Raw genomic sequence first — 20,221 nt, 5'->3', positions numbered from 1 at the left:
TTCATGTTCAGCAGTGGTTTTTAAAATGAATTCAGATGTATTTAAGTTCAATATTTTTCAAATAAATTTCAAAATTTTCATTTAATTGTCATTTAACACCTTTGTTCCCTATACCATTTTGATGTAAGTACTAATTATAATATAGATTTTTTAAAATATTTGAGTAATATTACACATTTGCTTGGTTAATACCATCCATATTTTTACATAAACGGGAACGTTTCGATCTTTTGTTATCAACAGATTTTCAAATTTTTTAAAAGAAACTTAAGCTACAGGATGTTAAAAGTGTTGGCCTAAATATTTTTACAAATGGAGTTAAACGTTCTATTATCAATAAATATTTAGGCATCATTTTTAATAAATTCTAGATAATTATAGAGACTTCTTAAATTTGCTTACCTGCTTAAGACTGAAAGTGACGAATTTATTTTGGTGGACTCCTTTAATCGATCTCCATTATTTAAAGTTTTCTTAACTCTTTCAGCTCCAGCCAAATCGCAAAAATTAAAAACGGACATTTTGTAATTATTTTCGTCCGTCCCGGCTATTAATCGAATTGAAAAGATGCAATGAGAGCGGCTCGAGTGGCTGTTCACTGCAGTCGCAGCGTAGCTCAGGTTGTGCAATCCATATTGCATCACTTGGTAAGCTTCTAATCCTGTGAAGAATTAATTTTTTCATTACATACATTAAAAATATTATTCTGGATGAAGTAAAGTACCTGATCTGACATAGATATGTTTCAATCCTTTTATATAGCAATCTTCTTGTAAGCCCCCAATTTGTAATTTGGGTCTCTGGCTTCCTCTACCTGGTTCAAGTAAATCATATATGTTTTCATTGTAGATTTCGGCAAATGATACCCACACCTCTCTAATAGGGGGAAAAGTAGTCACTGTACCTACAGAAAGAGTACTTAGCCTCTGTTGCATTTGCCTTAAATTAAGTAAAAATATTAACTCAAGCTAAGAAATTTCTTCTATCTAATATACCTGTAAGTTCTAATATGAACATCAGTTTCATGAACAGTATGTGGATTCTGTAAAATGGCCTCTAAATTATTTATATTCCTATTAATTTCACTTTCTGTTAAGAGTAGAATATTGTTATTTTGATAGGGTTGGACAGTTGGCTTTCCCCCATTGCCAATAGTCCGAAAAAGGTAATCCAAAGACCTAGGAATGATTCCAGGTTGATCTGCTGTTCCTACCATAGTAAAAGTTTTTCCTGAAATAAACATTTAATGTTTAACTTAAAATTATACATTCATTGACAAATTCAAAATACCTGCTCCAGATGCTCCGTAGGCCAAGAGGGTACTATTTTTTCCATTGATGAAACTGAGAAGTTTTTTCTTTACAACATAATTAAAAATATCTACCTGGGTTGCATCTGCATCAAATATTCCAGTAAAATAAAATTTTTTATAAAGAATTTGATTAATTTTTTTTCTGTCAGCTTGATTTCTTGGGGCCAGGGAATCTTCTGGTATTCTAGTTATTAATATATTCTGTTCAATTCTATATAGAGTGCTATCCAAAGGTCTTGTACTTTGTTTTATCCTTAGATAGACATTGAGAGTGTCATCAACTTTTTCTTCGTCCTCCTAAGGGAGAAACTTGGCGTTAGCAATAATTATTCACTTTTTAATAAAAATTATATGATTTCAAAAAAAGTTAATAATTTAAAACTTTTTTTTGCAAAATTCAAAATGGTTTTTATGTTTTAATAGCACCTCTATAAAAAAAGGAAATGAAAAAGGCAAAGGTGTAATAATCAGAAAGCTTCATCTTTTATAAATTTCAGAAATCCGAATCACTAAGACAATATATGAAAATATAAGTAGTTTACATTTAGTACAGTTTGTCCATTTAGTACTCTCTCAATTGTGGCTGTGTTTTTGAAGCAAAATGTTCACAAAAGAATTTTATGTTTTTTTCAATGGAACATCCTAGCTAATATTTAATTTTCTGATTCTACTTTAAAAAACAGTTTCATACTTTCATTAAGTAGTTTTTGAATTAGAGACTGTTGAAAATCGACTTTTTTCAACTTTAAGAGGAGATTCATAAGTATTCGTTATAGGATAAATAATTTGCAAATTCCTATCTTAACTTTTTAATATCTATCTCACGACATACATTTTTAGCTAGGTTAACAAGAAATTTAAGACAGGAATGTAAAATCATTTTAACCTATGACAAGTAGTTATGGCTCCATAGTCTCTTAAAGCTGAAAAAAACCAAATTTGAACTGTCTCTAATTCAAAAACTTCTACTCAAAATCTAATCTTTTAGAATTTTATAAAGAATCTAAAAATATAAAATATTCTATTAAAAAAATAAATAAATTCTTACTACCACGCCTTTTGTGAACAGACTAACATTATTAGAACTAACATAAAATAAGTGATAGGTCTGTGATTGGATTAACTGAACTAGAAAAACATAATTTTAGAATGAAACTAAGTCAAAACTGTTGGAATTTTCCCGATAGGGAACATAGAAGCCGAGATATGGACCTCCAAAGTATGAGATTTTTCATTTTTAGGGTATACCCCCCCGTATCGAATTTTTCACCAAAAATTGATTTGTTTAAAATATGAACTAACTATACCAGCGGCTTGTTCCCATCACCTACAACACGAAAACACCGGGTTATAATGAGTTTGGAGAAAAACTAAGAAAATTATAGCACTTTGAAAATGCGAAAAATCGATTTTCTTTAAACCCGAAAATAGCTATAAAAACCCCTATCAGCGGCTTATTCCCATCACCCACATTACGAAAACACCGGGTTATAACGGAATTCGACCAGAACAAGTGGAATTATAGCACTTTGAAAATTCGGAAAAAAGTGAAATTTCGACCCCGTTTTTGAGCCCAAAAATGGGTCACAAAAATGCGAGATCTCAGCTCATATGGGAGCTACGACCTTGCGGATGGTCTCGATGGATTCAGGAGGACGAAACTAAGACAAAACCGTTGGAATTTTCCCGATACGGCCCATAGAAGCCGAGATATGGACCTCCAAAGTTTGAGATTTTTCATTTTTAGGGTATACCCCCCCGTATCGAATTTTTCACCAAAAATTTATTTTTTTTAAATTTGAACTAACTATACCAGCGGCTTGTTCCCATCACCTACAACACGAAAACACCGGGTTATAATGAGTTTCGAGAAAAACTAAGGGTATTATAGCACTTTGAAAAAGCGAAAAATCTATTTTCTTTAAACCCGAAAATAGCTATAGAAACCCCTATCAGCGGCTTATTCCCATCACCTACATTACTAAAACACCGGGTTATAACGGAATTCGACCAGAACAAGTGGAATTATAGCACTTTGAAAATTCGGAAAAAAGTGAAATTTCGACCCCGTTTTTGAGCCCAAAAATGGGTCACAAAAATGCGAGATCTCAGCTCATATGGGAGCTACGACCTTGCGGATGGTCTCGATGGATTCAGGAGGACGAAACTAAGACAAAACCGTTGGAATTTTCCCGATACGGCCCATAGAAGCCGAGATATGGACCTCCAAAGTTTGAGATTTTTCATTTTTAGGGTATACCCCCCCGTATCAAATTTTTCACCAAAAATTTATTTTTTTAAAATTTAAACTAACTATACTAGCGGCTTGTTCCCATCACCTACAACACGAAAACACCGGGTTATAATGAGTTTCGAGAAAAACTAAGGGAATTATAGCACTTTGAAAATGCGAAAAATCGATTTTCTTTAAACCCGAAAATAGCTATAGAAACCTCTATCAGCGGCTTATTCCCATCACCCACATTACGAAAACACCGGATTTTAACAGAATTCGACCAGAACAAGTGGAATTATTGCACTTTGAAAATTCGGAAAAAAGTCATTTTTCGACCCCGTTTTTGAGCCCAAAAATGGGCCACAAAAATGCGAGATCTCAGCTAATATGGGAGCTACGACCTTGCGGATGGTCTCGTTGGATTCAGGAGGACGAAACTAAGTCGAAACCGTTGGAATTTTCCCGATAGGGCCTATAGAAGCCGAGATATGGACCTCCAAAGTTTGAGATTTTTCATTTTTAGGGTATACCCCCCCGTATCGAATTTTTCACCAAAAATTGATTTTTTTAAAATTTGAACTAACTATACTAGCGGCTTGTTCCCATCACCTACAACACGAAAACACCGGGTTATAATGAGTTTCGAGAAAAACTAAGGGAATTATAGCACTTTGAAAATGCGAAAAATCGATTTTCTTTAAACCCCAAAAATAGCTATAGAAACCTCTATCAGCGGCTTATTCCCATCACCCACATTACGAAAACACCGGATTTTAACAGAATTCGACCAGAACAAGTGGAATTATTGCACTTTGAAAATTCGGAAAAAAGTCAAATTTCGACCCCGTTTTTGAGCCCAAAAATGGGCCACAAAAATGCGAGATCTCAGCTAATATGGGAGCTACGACCTTGCGGATGGTCTCGATGGATTCAGGAGGACGAAACTAAGATAAAACCGTTGGAATTTTCCCGATAGGGCCCATAGAAGCCGAGATATGGACCTCCAAAGTTTGAGATTTTTCATTTTTAGGGTATACCCCCCCGTATCGAATTTTTCACCAAAAATTGATTTTTTTAAAATTTGAACTAACTATACCAGCGGCTTGTTCCCATCACCTACAACACGAAAACACCGGGTTATAATGAGTTTCGAGAAAAACTAAGGGAATTATAGCACTTTGAAAATGCGAAAAATCGATTTTCTTTAAACCCGAAAATAGCTATAGAAACCCCTATCAGCGGCTTATTCCCATCACCCACATTACGAAAACACCGGATTATAACGGAATTCGACCAGAACAAGTGGAATTATAGCACTTTGAAAATTCGGAAAAAAGTCAAATTTCGACCCCGTTTTTGAGCCCAAAAATGGGCCACAAAAATGCGAGATCTCAGCTAATATGGGAGCTACTACCTTGCGGATGGTCTCGATGGATTCAGGAGGACGAAACTAAGAAAAAACCGTTGGAATTTTCCCGATAGGGCCCATAGAAGCCGAGATATGGACCTCCAAAGTTTGAGATTTTTCATTTTTAGGGTATACCCCCCCGTATCGAATTTTTCACCAAAAATTGATTTTTTTCGAATTTTAACTAACTATACCAGCGGCTTGTTCCCATCACCTACAACACGAAAACACCGGGTTATAATGAGTTTCGAGAAAAACTAAGGGAATTATAGCACTTTGAAAATGCGAAAAATCGATTTTCTTTAAACCCGAAAATAGCTATAGAAACCCCTATCAGCGGCTTATTCCCATCACCCACATTACGAAAACACCGGATTTTAACAGAATTCGACCAGAACAAGTGGAATTATTGCACTTTGAAAATTCGGAAAAAAGTCAAATTTCGACCCCGTTTTTGAGCCCAAAAATGGGCCACAAAAATGCGAGATCTCAGCTAATATGGGAGCTACGACCTTGCGGATGGTCTCGATGGATTCAGGAGGACGAAACTAAGACAAAACCGTTGGAATTTTCCCGATAGGGCCCATAGAAGCCGAGATATGGACCTCCAAAGTTTGAGATTTTTCATTTTTAGGGTATACCCCCCCCGTATCGAATTTTTCACCAAAAATTGATTTTTTTCGAATTTTAACTAACTATACCAGCGGCTTGTTCCCATCACCTACAACACGAAAACACCGGGTTATAATGAGTTTCGAGAAAAACTAAGGGAATTATAGCACTTTGAAAATGCGAAAAATCGATTTTCTTTAAACCCGAAAATAGCTATAGAAACCCCTATCAGCGGCTTATTCCCATCACCCACATTACGAAAACACCGGATTATAACGGAATTCGACCAGAACAAGTGGAATTATAGCACTTTGAAAATTCGGAAAAAAGTCAAATTTCGACCCCGTTTTTGAGCCCAAAAATGGGCCACAAAAATGCGAGATCTCAGCTAATATGGGAGCTACGACCTTGCGGATGGTCTCGATGGATTCAGGAGGACGAATCTAAGACAAAACCGTTGGAATTTTCCCGATAGGGCCCATAGAAGCCGAGATATGGACCTCCAAAGTTTGAGATTTTTCATTTTTAGGGTATACCCCCCCGTATCGAATTTTTCACCAAAAATTGATTTTTTTTAAATTTAAACTAACTATACCAGCGGCTTGTTCCCATCACCTACAACACGAAAACACCGGGTTATAATGAGTTTCGAGAAAAACTAAGGGAATTATAGCACTTTGAAAATGCGAAAAATCGATTTTCTTTAAACCCGAAAATAGCTATAGAAACCCCTATCAGCGGCTTATTCCCATCACCCACATTACGAAAACACCGGATTATAACGGAATTCGACCAGAACAAGTGGAATTATAGCACTTTGAAAATTCGGAAAAAAGTCAAATTTCGACCCCGTTTTTGAGCCCAAAAATGGGCCACAAAAATGCGAGATCTCAGCTAATATGGGAGCTACGACCTTGCGGATGGTCTCGATGGATTCAGGAGGACGAAACTAAGACAAAACCGTTGGAATTTTCCCGATAGGGCCCATAGAAGCCGAGATATGGACCTCCAAAGTTTGAGATTTTTCATTTTTAGGGTATACCCCCCCGTATCGAATTTTTCACCAAAAATTGATTTTTTTCGAATTTTAACTAACTATACCAGCGGCTTGTTCCCATCACCTACAACACGAAAACACCGGGTTATAATGAGTTTCGAGAAAAACTAAGGGAATTATAGCACTTTGAAAATGCGAAAAATCGATTTTCTTTAAACCCGAAAATAGCTATAGAAACCCCTATCAGCGGCTTATTCCCATCACCCACATTACGAAAACACCGGATTATAACGGAATTCGACCAGAACAAGTGGAATTATAGCACTTTGAAAATTCGGAAAAAAGTCAAATTTCGACCCCGTTTTTGAGCCCAAAAATGGGCCACAAAAATGCGAGATCTCAGCTAATATGGGAGCTACGACCTTGCGGATGGTCTCGATGGATTCAGGAGGACGAAACTAAGACAAAACCGTTGGAATTTTCCCGATAGGGCCCATAGAAGCCGAGATATGGACCTCCAAAGTTTGAGATTTTTCATTTTTAGGGTATACCCCCCCGTATCGAATTTTTCACCAAAAATTGATTTTTTTCGAATTTTAACTAACTATACCAGCGGCTTGTTCCCATCACCTACAACACGAAAACACCGGGTTATAATGAGTTTCGAGAAAAACTAAGGGAATTATAGCACTTTGAAAATGCGAAAAATCGATTTTCTTTAAACCCGAAAATAGCTATAGAAACCCCTATCAGCGGCTTATTCCCATCACCCACATTACGAAAACACCGGATTATAACGGAATTCGACCAGAACAAATGGAATTATAGCACTTTGAAAAATCGGAAAAAAGTCAAATTTCGACCCCGTTTTTGAGCCCAAAAATGGGCCACAAAAATGCGAGATCTCAGCTAATATGGGAGCTACGACCTTGCGGATGGTCTCGTTGGATTCAGGAGGACGAAACTAAGTCGAAACCGTTGGAATTTTCCCGATAGGGCCTATAGAAGCCGAGATATGGACCTCCAAAGTTTGAGATTTTTCATTTTTAGGGTATACCCCCCCGTATCGAATTTTTCACCAAAAATTGATTTTTTTAAAATTTGAACTAACTATACTAGCGGCTTGTTCCCATCACCTACAACACGAAAACACCGGGTTATAATGAGTTTCGAGAAAAACTAAGGGAATTATAGCACTTTGAAAATGCGAAAAATCGATTTTCTTTAAACCCGAAAATAGCTATAGAAACCCCTATCAGCGGCTTATTCCCATCACCCACATTACGAAAACACCGGATTATAACGGAATTCGACCAGAAAAAGTGGAATTATAGCACTTTGAAAATTCGGAAAAAAGTCAAATTTCGACCCCGTTTTTGAGCCCAAAAATGGGCCACAAAAATGCGAGATCTCAGCTAATATGGGAGCTACGACCTTGCGGATGGTCTCGATGGATTCAGGAGGACGAATCTAAGACAAAACCGTTGGAATTTTCCCGATAGGGCCCATAGAAGCCGAGATATGGACCTCCAAAGTTTGAGATTTTTCATTTTTAGGGTATACCCCCCCGTATCGAATTTTTCACCAAAAATTGATTTTTTTTAAATTTAAACTAACTATACCAGCGGCTTGTTCCCATCACCTACAACACGAAAACACCGGGTTATAATGAGTTTCGAGAAAAACTAAGGGAATTATAGCACTTTGAAAATGCGAAAAATCGATTTTCTTTAAACCCGAAAATAGCTATAGAAACCCCTATCAGCGGCTTATTCCCATCACCCACATTACGAAAACACCGGATTATAACGGAATTCGACCAGAACAAGTGGAATTATAGCACTTTGAAAATTCGGAAAAAAGTCAAATTTCGACCCCGTTTTTGAGCCCAAAAATGGGCCACAAAAATGCGAGATCTCAGCTAATATGGGAGCTACGACCTTGCGGATGGTCTCGATGGATTCAGGAGGACGAAACTAAGTCAAAACCGTTGGAATTTTCCCGATAGGGCCCATAGAAGCCGAGATATGGACCTCCAAAGTTTGAGATTTTTCATTTTTAGGGTATACCCCCCCGTATCGAATTTTTCACCAAAAATTGATTTTTTTCGAATTTTAACTAACTATACCAGCGGCTTGTTCCCATCACCTACAACACGAAAACACCGGGTTATAATGAGTTTCGAGAAAAACTAAGGGAATTATAGCACTTTGAAAATGCGAAAAAATCGATTTTCTTTAAACCCGAAAATAGCTATAGAAACCTCTATCAGCGGCTTATTCCCATCACCCACATTACGAAAACACCGGATTTTAACAGAATTCGACCAGAACAAGTGGAATTATTGCACTTTGAAAATTCGGAAAAAAGTCAAATTTCGACCCCGTTTTTGAGCCCAAAAATGGGCCACAAAAATGCGAGATCTCAGCTAATATGGGAGCTACGACCTTGCGGATGGTCTCGATGGATTCAGGAGGACGAATCTAAGACAAAACCGTTGGAATTTTCCCGATAGGGCCCATAGAAGCCGAGATATGGACCTCCAAAGTTTGAGATTTTTCATTTTTAGGGTATACCCCCCCGTATCGAATTTTTCACCAAAAATTGATTTTTTTCGAATTTTAACTAACTATACCAGCGGCTTGTTCCCATCACCTACAACACGAAAACACCGGGTTATAATGAGTTTCGAGAAAAACTAAGGGAATTATAGCACTTTGAAAATGCGAAAAATCGATTTTCTTTAAACCCGAAAATAGCTATAGAAACCCCTATCAGCGGCTTATTCCCATCACCCACATTACGAAAACACCGGATTATAACGGAATTCGACCAGAACAAGTGGAATTATAGCACTTTGAAAATTCGGAAAAAAGTCAAATTTCGACCCCGTTTTTGAGCCCAAAAATGGGCCACAAAAATGCGAGATCTCAGCTAATATGGGAGCTACGACCTTGCGGATGGTCTCGATGGATTCAGGAGGACGAAACTAAGTCAAAACCGTTGGAATTTTCCCGATAGGGCCCATAGAAGCCGAGATATGGACCTCCAAAGTTTGAGATTTTTCATTTTTAGGGTATACCCCCCCGTATCGAATTTTTCACCAAAAATTGATTTTTTTCGAATTTTAACTAACTATACCAGCGGCTTGTTCCCATCACCTACAACACGAAAACACCGGGTTATAATGAGTTTCGAGAAAAACTAAGGGAATTATAGCACTTTGAAAATGCGAAAAAATCGATTTTCTTTAAACCCGAAAATAGCTATAGAAACCTCTATCAGCGGCTTATTCCCATCACCCACATTACGAAAACACCGGATTTTAACAGAATTCGACCAGAACAAGTGGAATTATTGCACTTTGAAAATTCGGAAAAAAGTCAAATTTCGACCCCGTTTTTGAGCCCAAAAATGGGCCACAAAAATGCGAGATCTCAGCTAATATGGGAGCTACGACCTTGCGGATGGTCTCGATGGAGTCAGGAGGACGAATCTAAGACAAAACCGTTGGAATTTTCCCGATAGGGCCCATAGAAGCCGAGATATGGACCTCCAAAGTTTGAGATTTTTCATTTTTAGGGTATACCCCCCCGTATCGAATTTTTCACCAAAAATTGATTTTTTTCGAATTTTAACTAACTATACCAGCGGCTTGTTCCCATCACCTACAACACGAAAACACCGGGTTATAATGAGTTTCGAGAAAAACTAAGGGAATTATAGCACTTTGAAAATGCGAAAAATCGATTTTCTTTAAACCCGAAAATAGCTATAGAAACCCCTATCAGCGGCTTATTCCCATCACCCACATTACGAAAACACCGGATTATAACGGAATTCGACCAGAACAAGTGGAATTATAGCACTTTGAAAATTCGGAAAAAAGTCAAATTTCGACCCCGTTTTTGAGCCCAAAAATGGGCCAAAAAAATGCGAGATCTCAGCTAATATGGGAGCTACGACCTTGCGGATGGTCTCGATGGATTCAGGAGGACGAAACTAAGACAAAACCGTTGAAATTTTCCCGATAGGGCCCATAGAAGCCGAGATATGGACCTCCAAAGTTTGAGATTTTTCATTTTTAGGGTATACCCCCCCGTATCGAATTTTTCACCAAAAATTGATTTTTTTAAAATTTGAACTAACTATACTAGCGGCTTGTTCCCATCACCTACAACACGAAAACACCGGGTTATAATGAGTTTCGAGAAAAACTAAGGGAATTATAGCACTTTGAAAATGCGAAAAATCGATTTTCTTTAAACCCGAAAATAGCTATAGAAACCTCTATCAGCGGCTTATTCCCATCACCCACATTACGAAAACACCGGATTTTAACAGAATTCGACCAGAACAAGTGGAATTATTGCACTTTGAAAATTCGGAAAAAAGTCAAATTTCGACCCCGTTTTTGAGCCCAAAAATGGGCCACAAAAATGCGAGATCTCAGCTAATATGGGAGCTACGACCTTGCGGATGGTTTCGATGGATTCAGGAGGACGAATCTAAGACAAAACCGTTGGAATTTTCCCGATAGGGCCCATAGAAGCCGAGATATGGACCTCCAAAGTTTGAGATTTTTCATTTTTAGGGTATACCCCCCCGTATCGAATTTTTCACCAAAAATTTATTTTTTTTTAATTTGAACTAACTATACCAGCGGCTTGTTCCCATCACCTACAACACGAAAACACCGGGTTATAATGAGTTTCGAGAAAAACTAAGGGAATTATAGCACTTTGAAAATGCGAAAAATCGATTTTCTTTAAACCCGAAAATAGCTATAGAAACCTCTATCAGCGGCTTATTCCCATCACCCACATTACGAAAACACCGGATTTTAACAGAATTCGACCAGAACAAGTGGAATTATTGCACTTTGAAAATTCGGAAAAAAATCAAATTTCGACCCCGTTTTTGAGCCCAAAAATGGGCCACAAAAATGCGAGATCTCAGCTAATATGGGAGCTACGACCTTGCGGATGGTCTCGATGGATTCAGGAGGACGAAACTAAGACAAAACCGTTGGAATTTTCCCGATAGGGCCCATAGAAGCCGAGATATGGACCTCCAAAGTTTGAGATTTTTCATTTTTAGGGTATACCCCCCCGTATCGAATTTTTCACCAAAAATTGATTTTTTTAAAATTTGAACTAACTATACCAGCGGCTTGTTCCCATCACCTACAACACGAAAACACCGGGTTATAATGAGTTTCGAGAAAAACTAAGGGAATTTTAGCACTTTGAAAATGCGAAAAAATCGATTTTCTTTAAACCCGAAAATAGCTATAGAAACCTCTATCAGCGGCTTATTCCCATCACCCACATTACGAAAACACCGGATTTTAACAGAATTCGACCAGAACAAGTGGAATTATTGCACTTTGAAAATTCGGAAAAAAATCAAATTTCGACCCCGTTTTTGAGCCCAAAAATGGGCCACAAAAATGCGAGATCTCAGCTAATATGGGAGCTACGACCTTGCGGATGGTCTCGATGGATTCAGGAGGACGAAACTAAGACAAAACCGTTGGAATTTTCCCGATAGGGCCCATAGAAGCCGAGATATGGACCTCCAAAGTTTGAGATTTTTCATTTTTAGGGTATACCCCCCCGTATCGAATTTTTCACCAAAAATTGATTTTTTTCGAATTTTAACTAACTATACCAGCGGCTTGTTCCCATCACCTACAACACGAAAACACCGGGTTATAATGAGTTTCGAGAAAAACTAAGGGAATTATAGCACTTTGAAAATGCGAAAAATCGATTTTCTTTAAACCCGAAAATAGCTATAGAAACCCCTATCAGCGGCTTATTCCCATCACCCACATTACGAAAACACCGGATTATAACGGAATTCGACCAGAACAAGTGGAATTATAGCACTTTGAAAATTCGGAAAAAAGTCAAATTTCGACCCCGTTTTTGAGCCCAAAAATGGGCCACAAAAATGCGAGATCTCAGCTAATATGGGAGCTACGACCTTGCGGATGGTCTCGATGGATTCAGGAGGACGAAACTAGGACAAAACCGTTGGAATTTTCCCGATAGGGCCCATAGAAGCCGAGATATGGACCTCCAAAGTTTGAGATTTTTCATTTTTAGGGTATACCCCCCCGTATCGAATTTTTCACCAAAAATTGATTTTTTTCGAATTTTAACTAACTATACCAGCGGCTTGTTCCCATCACCTACAACACGAAAACACCGGGTTATAATGAGTTTCGAGAAAAACTAAAGGAATTATAGCACTTTGAAAATGCACACATCTCGTGAGAGTTAAACCCGAAAATAGCTATAGAAACCCCTATCAGCGGCTTATTCCCATCACCCACATTACGAAAACACCGGATTATAACGGAATTCGACCAGAACAAGTGGAATTATAGCACTTTGAAAATTCGGAAAAAAGTCAAATTTCGACCCCGTTTTTGAGCCCAAAAATGGGCCACAAAAATGCGAGATCTCAGCTAATATGGGAGCTACGACCTTGCGGATGGTCTCGATGGATTCAGGAGGACGAAACTAAGTCGAAACCGTTGGAATTTTCCCGATAGGGCCTATAGAAGCCGAGATATAGACCTCCAAAGTTTGAGATTTTTCATTTTTAGGGTATACCCCCCCGTATCGAATTTTTCACCAAAAATTTATTTTTTTTTAATTTGAACTAACTATACCAGCGGCTTGTTCCCATCACCTACAACACGAAAACACCGGGTTATAATGAGTTTCGAGAAAAACTAAGGGAATTATAGCACTTTGAAAATGCGAAAAATCGATTTTCTTTAAACCCGAAAATAGCTATAGAAACCTCTATCAGCGGCTTATTCCCATCACCCACATTACGAAAACACCGGATTTTAACAGAATTCGACCAGAACAAGTGGAATTATTGCACTTTGAAAATTCGGAAAAAAATCAAATTTCGACCCCGTTTTTGAGCCCAAAAATGGGCCACAAAAATGCGAGATCTCAGCTAATATGGGAGCTACGACCTTGCGGATGGTCTCGATGGATTCAGGAGGACGAAACTAAGACAAAACCGTTGGAATTTTCCCGATAGGGCCCATAGAAGCCGAGATATGGACCTCCAAAGTTTGAGATTTTTCATTTTTAGGGTATACCCCCCCGTATCGAATTTTTCACCAAAAATTGATTTTTTTAAAATTTGAACTAACTATACCAGCGGCTTGTTCCCATCACCTACAACACGAAAACACCGGGTTATAATGAGTTTCGAGAAAAACTAAGGGAATTATAGCACTTTGAAAATGCGAAAAATCGATTTTCTTTAAACCCGAAAATAGCTATAGAAACCTCTATCAGCGGCTTATTCCCATCACCCACATTACGAAAACACCGGATTTTAACAGAATTCGACCAGAACAAGTGGAATTATTGCACTTTGAAAATTCGGAAAAAAATCAAATTTCGACCCCGTTTTTGAGCCCAAAAATGGGCCACAAAAATGCGAGATCTCAGCTAATATGGGAGCTACGACCTTGCGGATGGTCTCGATGGATTCAGGAGGACGAAACTAAGACAAAACCGTTGGAATTTTCCCGATAGGGCCCATAGAAGCCGAGATATGGACCTCCAAAGTTTGAGATTTTTCATTTTTAGGGTATACCCCCCCGTATCGAATTTTTCACCAAAAATTTATTTTTTTTTAATTTGAACTAACTATACCAGCGGCTTGTTCCCATCACCTACAACACGAAAACACCGGGTTATAATGAGTTTCGAGAAAAACTAAGGGAATTATAGCACTTTGAAAATGCGAAAAATCGATTTTCTTTAAACCCGAAAATAGCTATAGAAACCTCTATCAGCGGCTTATTCCCATCACCCACATTACGAAAACACCGGATTTTAACAGAATTCGACCAGAACAAGTGGAATTATTGCACTTTGAAAATTCGGAAAAAAATCAAATTTCGACCCCGTTTTTGAGCCCAAAAATGGGCCACAAAAATGCGAGATCTCAGCTAATATGGGAGCTACGACCTTGCGGATGGTCTCGATGGATTCAGGAGGACGAAACTAAGACAAAACCGTTGGAATTTTCCCGATAGGGCCCATAGAAGCCGAGATATGGACCTCCAAAGTTTGAGATTTTTCATTTTTAGGGTATACCCCCCCGTATCGAATTTTTCACCAAAAATTGATTTTTTTAAAATTTGAACTAACTATACCAGCGGCTTGTTCCCATCACCTACAACACGAAAACACCGGGTTATAATGAGTTTCGAGAAAAACTAAGGGAATTATAGCACTTTGAAAATGCGAAAAATCGATTTTCTTTAAACCCGAAAATAGCTATAGAAACCTCTATCAGCGGCTTATTCCCATCACCCACATTACGAAAACACCGGATTTTAACAGAATTCGACCAGAACAAGTGGAATTATTGCACTTTGAAAATTCGGAAAAAAATCAAATTTCGACCCCGTTTTTGAGCCCAAAAATGGGCCACAAAAATGCGAGATCTCAGCTAATATGGGAGCTACGACCTTGCGGATGGTCTCGATGGATTCAGGAGGACGAAACTAAGACAAAACCGTTGGAATTTTCCCGATAGGGCCCATAGAAGCCGAGATATGGACCTCCAAAGTTTGAGATTTTTCATTTTTAGGGTATACCCCCCCGTATCGAATTTTTCACCAAAAATTGATTTTTTTCGAATTTTAACTAACTATACCAGCGGCTTGTTCCCATCACCTACAACACGAAAACACCGGGTTATAATGAGTTTCGAGAAAAACTAAGGGAATTATAGCACTTTGAAAATGCGAAAAATCGATTTTCTTTAAACCCGAAAATAGCTATAGAAACCCCTATCAGCGGCTTATTCCCATCACCCACATTACGAAAACACCGGATTATAACGGAATTCGACCAGAACAAGTGGAATTATAGCACTTTGAAAATTCGGAAAAAAGTCAAATTTCGACCCCGTTTTTGAGCCCAAAAATGGGCCACAAAAATGCGAGATCTCAGCTAATATGGGAGCTACGACCTTGCGGATGGTCTCGATGGATTCAGGAGGACGAAACTAGGACAAAACCGTTGGAATTTTCCCGATAGGGCCCATAGAAGCCGAGATATGGACCTCCAAAGTTTGAGATTTTTCATTTTTAGGGTATACCCCCCCGTATCGAATTTTTCACCAAAAATTGATTTTTTTCGAATTTTAACTAACTATACCAGCGGCTTGTTCCCATCACCTACAACACGAAAACACCGGGTTATAATGAGTTTCGAGAAAAACTAAAGGAATTATAGCACTTTGAAAATGCGAAAAATCGATTTTCTTTAAACCCGAAAATAGCTATAGAAACCCCTATCAGCGGCTTATTCCCATCACCCACATTACGAAAACACCGGATTATAACGGAATTCGACCAGAACAAGTGGAATTATAGCACTTTGAAAATTCGGAAAAAAGTCAAATTTCGACCCCGTTTTTGAGCCCAAAAATGGGCCACAAAAATGCGAGATCTCAGCTAATATGGGAGCTACGACCTTGCGGATGGTCTCGATGGATTCAGGAGGACGAAACTAAGTCGAAACCGTTGGAATTTTCCCGATAGGGCCTATAGAAGCCGAGATATAGACCTCCAAAGTTTGAGATTTTTCATTTTTAGGGTATACCCCCCCGTATCGAATTTTTCACCAAAAATTGATTTTTTTAAAATTTGAACTAACTATATTAGCGGCTTGTTCCCATCACCTACAACACGAAAACACCGGGTTATAATGAGTTTCGAGAAAAACTAAGGGAATTATAGCACTTTGAAAATGCGAAAAATCGATTTTCTTTAAACCCGAAAATAGCTATAATAACCCCTATCAGCGGCTTATTCCCATCACCCACATTACGAAAACACCGGATTTTAACAGAATTCGACCAGAACAAGTGGAATTATTGCACTTTGAAAATTCGGAAAAAAGTCAAATTTCGACCCCGTTTTTGAGCCCAAAAATGGGCCACAAAAATGCAAGATCTCAGCTAATATGGGAGCTACGACCTTGCGGATGGTCTCGATGGATTCAGGAGGACGAAACTAAGACAAAACCGTTGGAATTTTCCCGATAGGGCCCATAGAAGCCGAGATATGGACCTCCAAAGTTTGAGATTTTTCATTTTTAGGGTATACCCCCCCGTATCGAATTTTTCACCAAAAATTGATTTTTTTCGAATTTTAACTAACTATACCAGCGGCTTGCTCCCATCACCTACAACACGAAAACACCGGGTTATAATGAGTTTCGAGAAAAACTAAGGGAATTATAGCACTTTGAAAATGCGAAAAATCGATTTTCTTTAAACCCGAAAATAGCTATAATAACCCCTATCAGCGGCTTATTCCCATCACCCACATTACGAAAACACCGGATTTTAACAGAATTCGACCAGAACAAGTGGAATTATTGCACTTTGAAAATTCGGAAAAAAGTCAAATTTCGACCCCGTTTTTGAGCCCAAAAATGGGCCACAAAAATGCAAGATCTCAGCTAATATGGGAGCTACGACCTTGCGGATGGTCTCGATGGATTCAGGAGGACGAAACTAAGACAAAACCGTTGGAATTTTCCCGATAGGGCCCATAGAAGCCGAGATATGGACCTCCAAAGTTTGAGATTTTTCATTTTTAGGGTATACCCCCCCGTATCGAATTTTTCACCAAAAATTGATTTTTTTTAAATATGAACTAACTATACCAGCGGCTTGTTCCCATCACCTACAACACGAAAACACCGGGTTATAATGAGTTTCGAGAAAAACTAAGGGAATTATAGCACTTTGAAAAAGCGAAAAATCTATTTTCTTTAAACCCGAAAATAGCTATAGAAACCTCTATCAGCGGCTTATTTTCATCACCCACATTACGAAAACACCGGATTATAACAGAATTCGACCAGAACAAGTGGAATAATTGCACTTTAAAAATTCGGAACAAAGTCAATTTTCGACCCCGTTTTTGAGCCCAAAAATGGGCCACAAAAATGCGAGATCTCAGCTAATATGAAAGCTACGACCTTGCGGATGGTCTCGTTGAATTCAGGAGGACGAAACTAAGATAAAACCTTTCGAACTTTCCCGATAGCTCCCATAGAAGCCGAGATATTGGCCTTCAAAGTTTGGGTTTTTTCATTTTTCGGGTATACCCCCCCGTTTGGATTTTTCCAGAAATTTTTTTTTTTTCGAATTCGAACTAACTATACTAGTGGATTATTCTCATCAAGTAGATCACGAAAATACCGGGTTATAAGGGAATCCGAGCAGAACTAAGAAATCGAGTATTTTTTCGACCTCGTTTTTGAGGCCAAAAATGGGCATCAAAAATGCCACATCTCGGCTATCATAAAAGCTACGACCTTGCAGATGGACTCGTTGGATTCAGAAGGACGAAACTAAGATAAAACCGTTGGAACTTTCCCGATAGCTCCCATAGAAGCCGAGATATCGGTCTTCAAAGTTTGGGTTTTTTCATTTTTCGGGTATACCCTTCCGTTTGGATTTTTTTCAGAAATTTTTTTTTTTTTGAATTCGAACTAACTATACTAGCGGATTATTCTCATCAAGTAGGTCACGAAAATACCGGGTTATAAGGGAATCCGAGCAGAACTAAGAAATCGAGTATTTTTTCGACCTCGTTTTTGAGGCCAAAATAATAATAATAATAATAATAATAATAATAAATCGTCTTTATTTAACAAACCCTGCAAATTACAGTATTTGCCTGAACAGGCGAAGATTAGCTAAAAGCTACTCTTTACCTCTTAACCTATCCAGTTTAAAAAAATAAATAAATAAATAAACTAAAATTAATACTACTTTAAAGTAAAACATATGTTCCATCAGCTAAGTAACAATTAAATAAATTAACCGAGAACAACCAATCATTGCTGTTCCAAGAATAGATCTTTATAGAATCTTCGATAAAAATAAATAGTACAATGAAAATTTGGCCTGAAACAATTAAATAGAATGACAGCTTGATAGGTGAAAGGATGTTCAAACATTGATGTAGTATGATGTGGCATTGAAAGTATAATATACCTTATATTTCGACTATGAACCTCAGTTCTGTAAATCATCTTTTCACACAAAGACACAGGTGTGCGTGTTTTAAATAGGCAATATGAAAATACCCATAAATACAACTTAAATATATTCACAATTTTTAGCCATTTAAGTTGTAGTATAGCTTGTGATACATGGTCGTATTTCCTAAGATTATTAATAAAACTACAACATGTGTTTTGAATATGCTGCAAGCGATTTTGTGTTATTCTATCTAGACATGGGTAATACACAATTATACAATAATTAATGATAGACATAACCAAGGATTCAGAAAGCTTTTTTCTTGTTTTGTAATTTAAAATACTTTTATTTGCATAAAGCATTCACAAGGGTTAATGGCATTTTTGTAATAACATATTGCAGTGATCCCTAAATATGTGAGAGATGTGTCAACAATGAGACCCAAGATTTTTGCGTGATTTGAAAAAATAATAGTAGTATTATTAAGCGTAATATTAAGTGTATTTCTATGTATTTTAATAGGGTTAAAAAATAAAAATATTATGAATTATCTTATTATACATAAATATAAAAATCTTAAAATTACCAGAATTAGGAATTAAGTAGGTATGTTAATTTTTGTCTACTTTGACTGCTCAAAAATCAAAAAGTAATAAAGATATCTATTTCTAGTTTCTACTAATTTATAGAGCAACTTCTATTTTTTAGAGTAAGGCACCTTTTCTTATGAATTGTCACATATCTTCTTATGGTATAATTTATATTCTTATATTTTACAGAGATACTCTATGTAAAATATAGGAATATAAATTATACCTGTACAGAAAATGTCAGAACAATACTTCGAATACTTCTAAAGCCTTTAAAAATACATATTTCAAAACTAGCAATATAAATATGATAAATACAAGTTGTACCTGCCTGTCTTATTAGAAACAGGCAATATGGTGTTTGTTATGATGTATTTCTACGACAGTTCTTAATTAAATTGACTGGGCAACACTTAAAATGAAACTGTTTCTTACCAACATATAATATTCTAATGAACCTTGATACAAATTCATTGTCTTCATGCTACTTACAATTATATTGGATACTTTATTCTGTGGCGTGTTTTACTAACACAATTGAAATGGAATGAAAGAATTTGCATTATTTGGAATAGATAACATTAACAACTTTTTTTTGTAATATTTACCTGTTCAAGTTCCTCTGAAGGTAAACCAATAGAAGGAAGGGATATACAACTGGAAAATTTCAGCTGAGTCCTTTTTAGGAATCCTCTTGGATGTGCAAGGCCAGGTCTATTCCAACATAAAATACTAGGATCCCGTGCCTGTAAATAAGACACACTTAACGTGTTGGCTTGTAAGGAAGAATCAGATTCGCCTTCCATTGTAAAAGGTTTACAAGCATTAAGCATATATAACGAGTAATCAAACTGAAAATTGAAATCAGAAATTATTTAAAAAAAACCGTCATCAGTGTCAATGTCTGTCTTACCTACAGTCCTGTCAAACATCTTCTTCTTCGTCTAAAAAAATTGAGTCCGCTAAGGGTTCATTTACAATGGATATAGACCATAACAATTAT

General features: G+C 37.3%; 1 protein-coding gene across 2 annotated transcripts in view; it reads right to left on the bottom strand.

Moving 5' to 3' along the window:
• LOC126738747 (kinesin-like protein subito) overlaps positions 1 to 20,104 on the bottom strand; it is a 48,952-nt gene extending 28,848 nt beyond the window's left edge. Inside the window, exons 1-5 of one of the 2 annotated variants that reach the window (XM_050444183.1) lie at positions 19,827 to 20,104; positions 1,291 to 1,609; positions 996 to 1,230; positions 725 to 939; positions 403 to 661 (exon numbers count right to left, since the gene is read on the bottom strand). In XM_050444183.1, coding sequence (XP_050300140.1) covers positions 403 to 661; positions 725 to 939; positions 996 to 1,230; positions 1,291 to 1,609; positions 19,827 to 20,051 — 1,253 coding nt within the window. In that variant the 5' untranslated portion in view covers positions 20,052 to 20,104. Of the gene's footprint in view, positions 1 to 402; positions 662 to 724; positions 940 to 995; positions 1,231 to 1,290; positions 1,610 to 19,653; positions 19,762 to 19,826 lie in introns of those variants that run through there. The other variant, XM_050444184.1, reaches the window with a different exon arrangement.
• Between the last annotated feature and the right edge of the window lie 117 nt (positions 20,105 to 20,221).

Source organism: Anthonomus grandis, chromosome 7 (assembly GCF_022605725.1).
Source record: "Anthonomus grandis grandis chromosome 7, icAntGran1.3, whole genome shotgun sequence".
Taxonomy (NCBI): Eukaryota; Metazoa; Arthropoda; class Insecta; order Coleoptera; family Curculionidae; genus Anthonomus; species Anthonomus grandis.
Note: the sequence above shows the minus strand (reverse complement) of the source record. Positions and strands in the feature narration are given on the sequence as shown.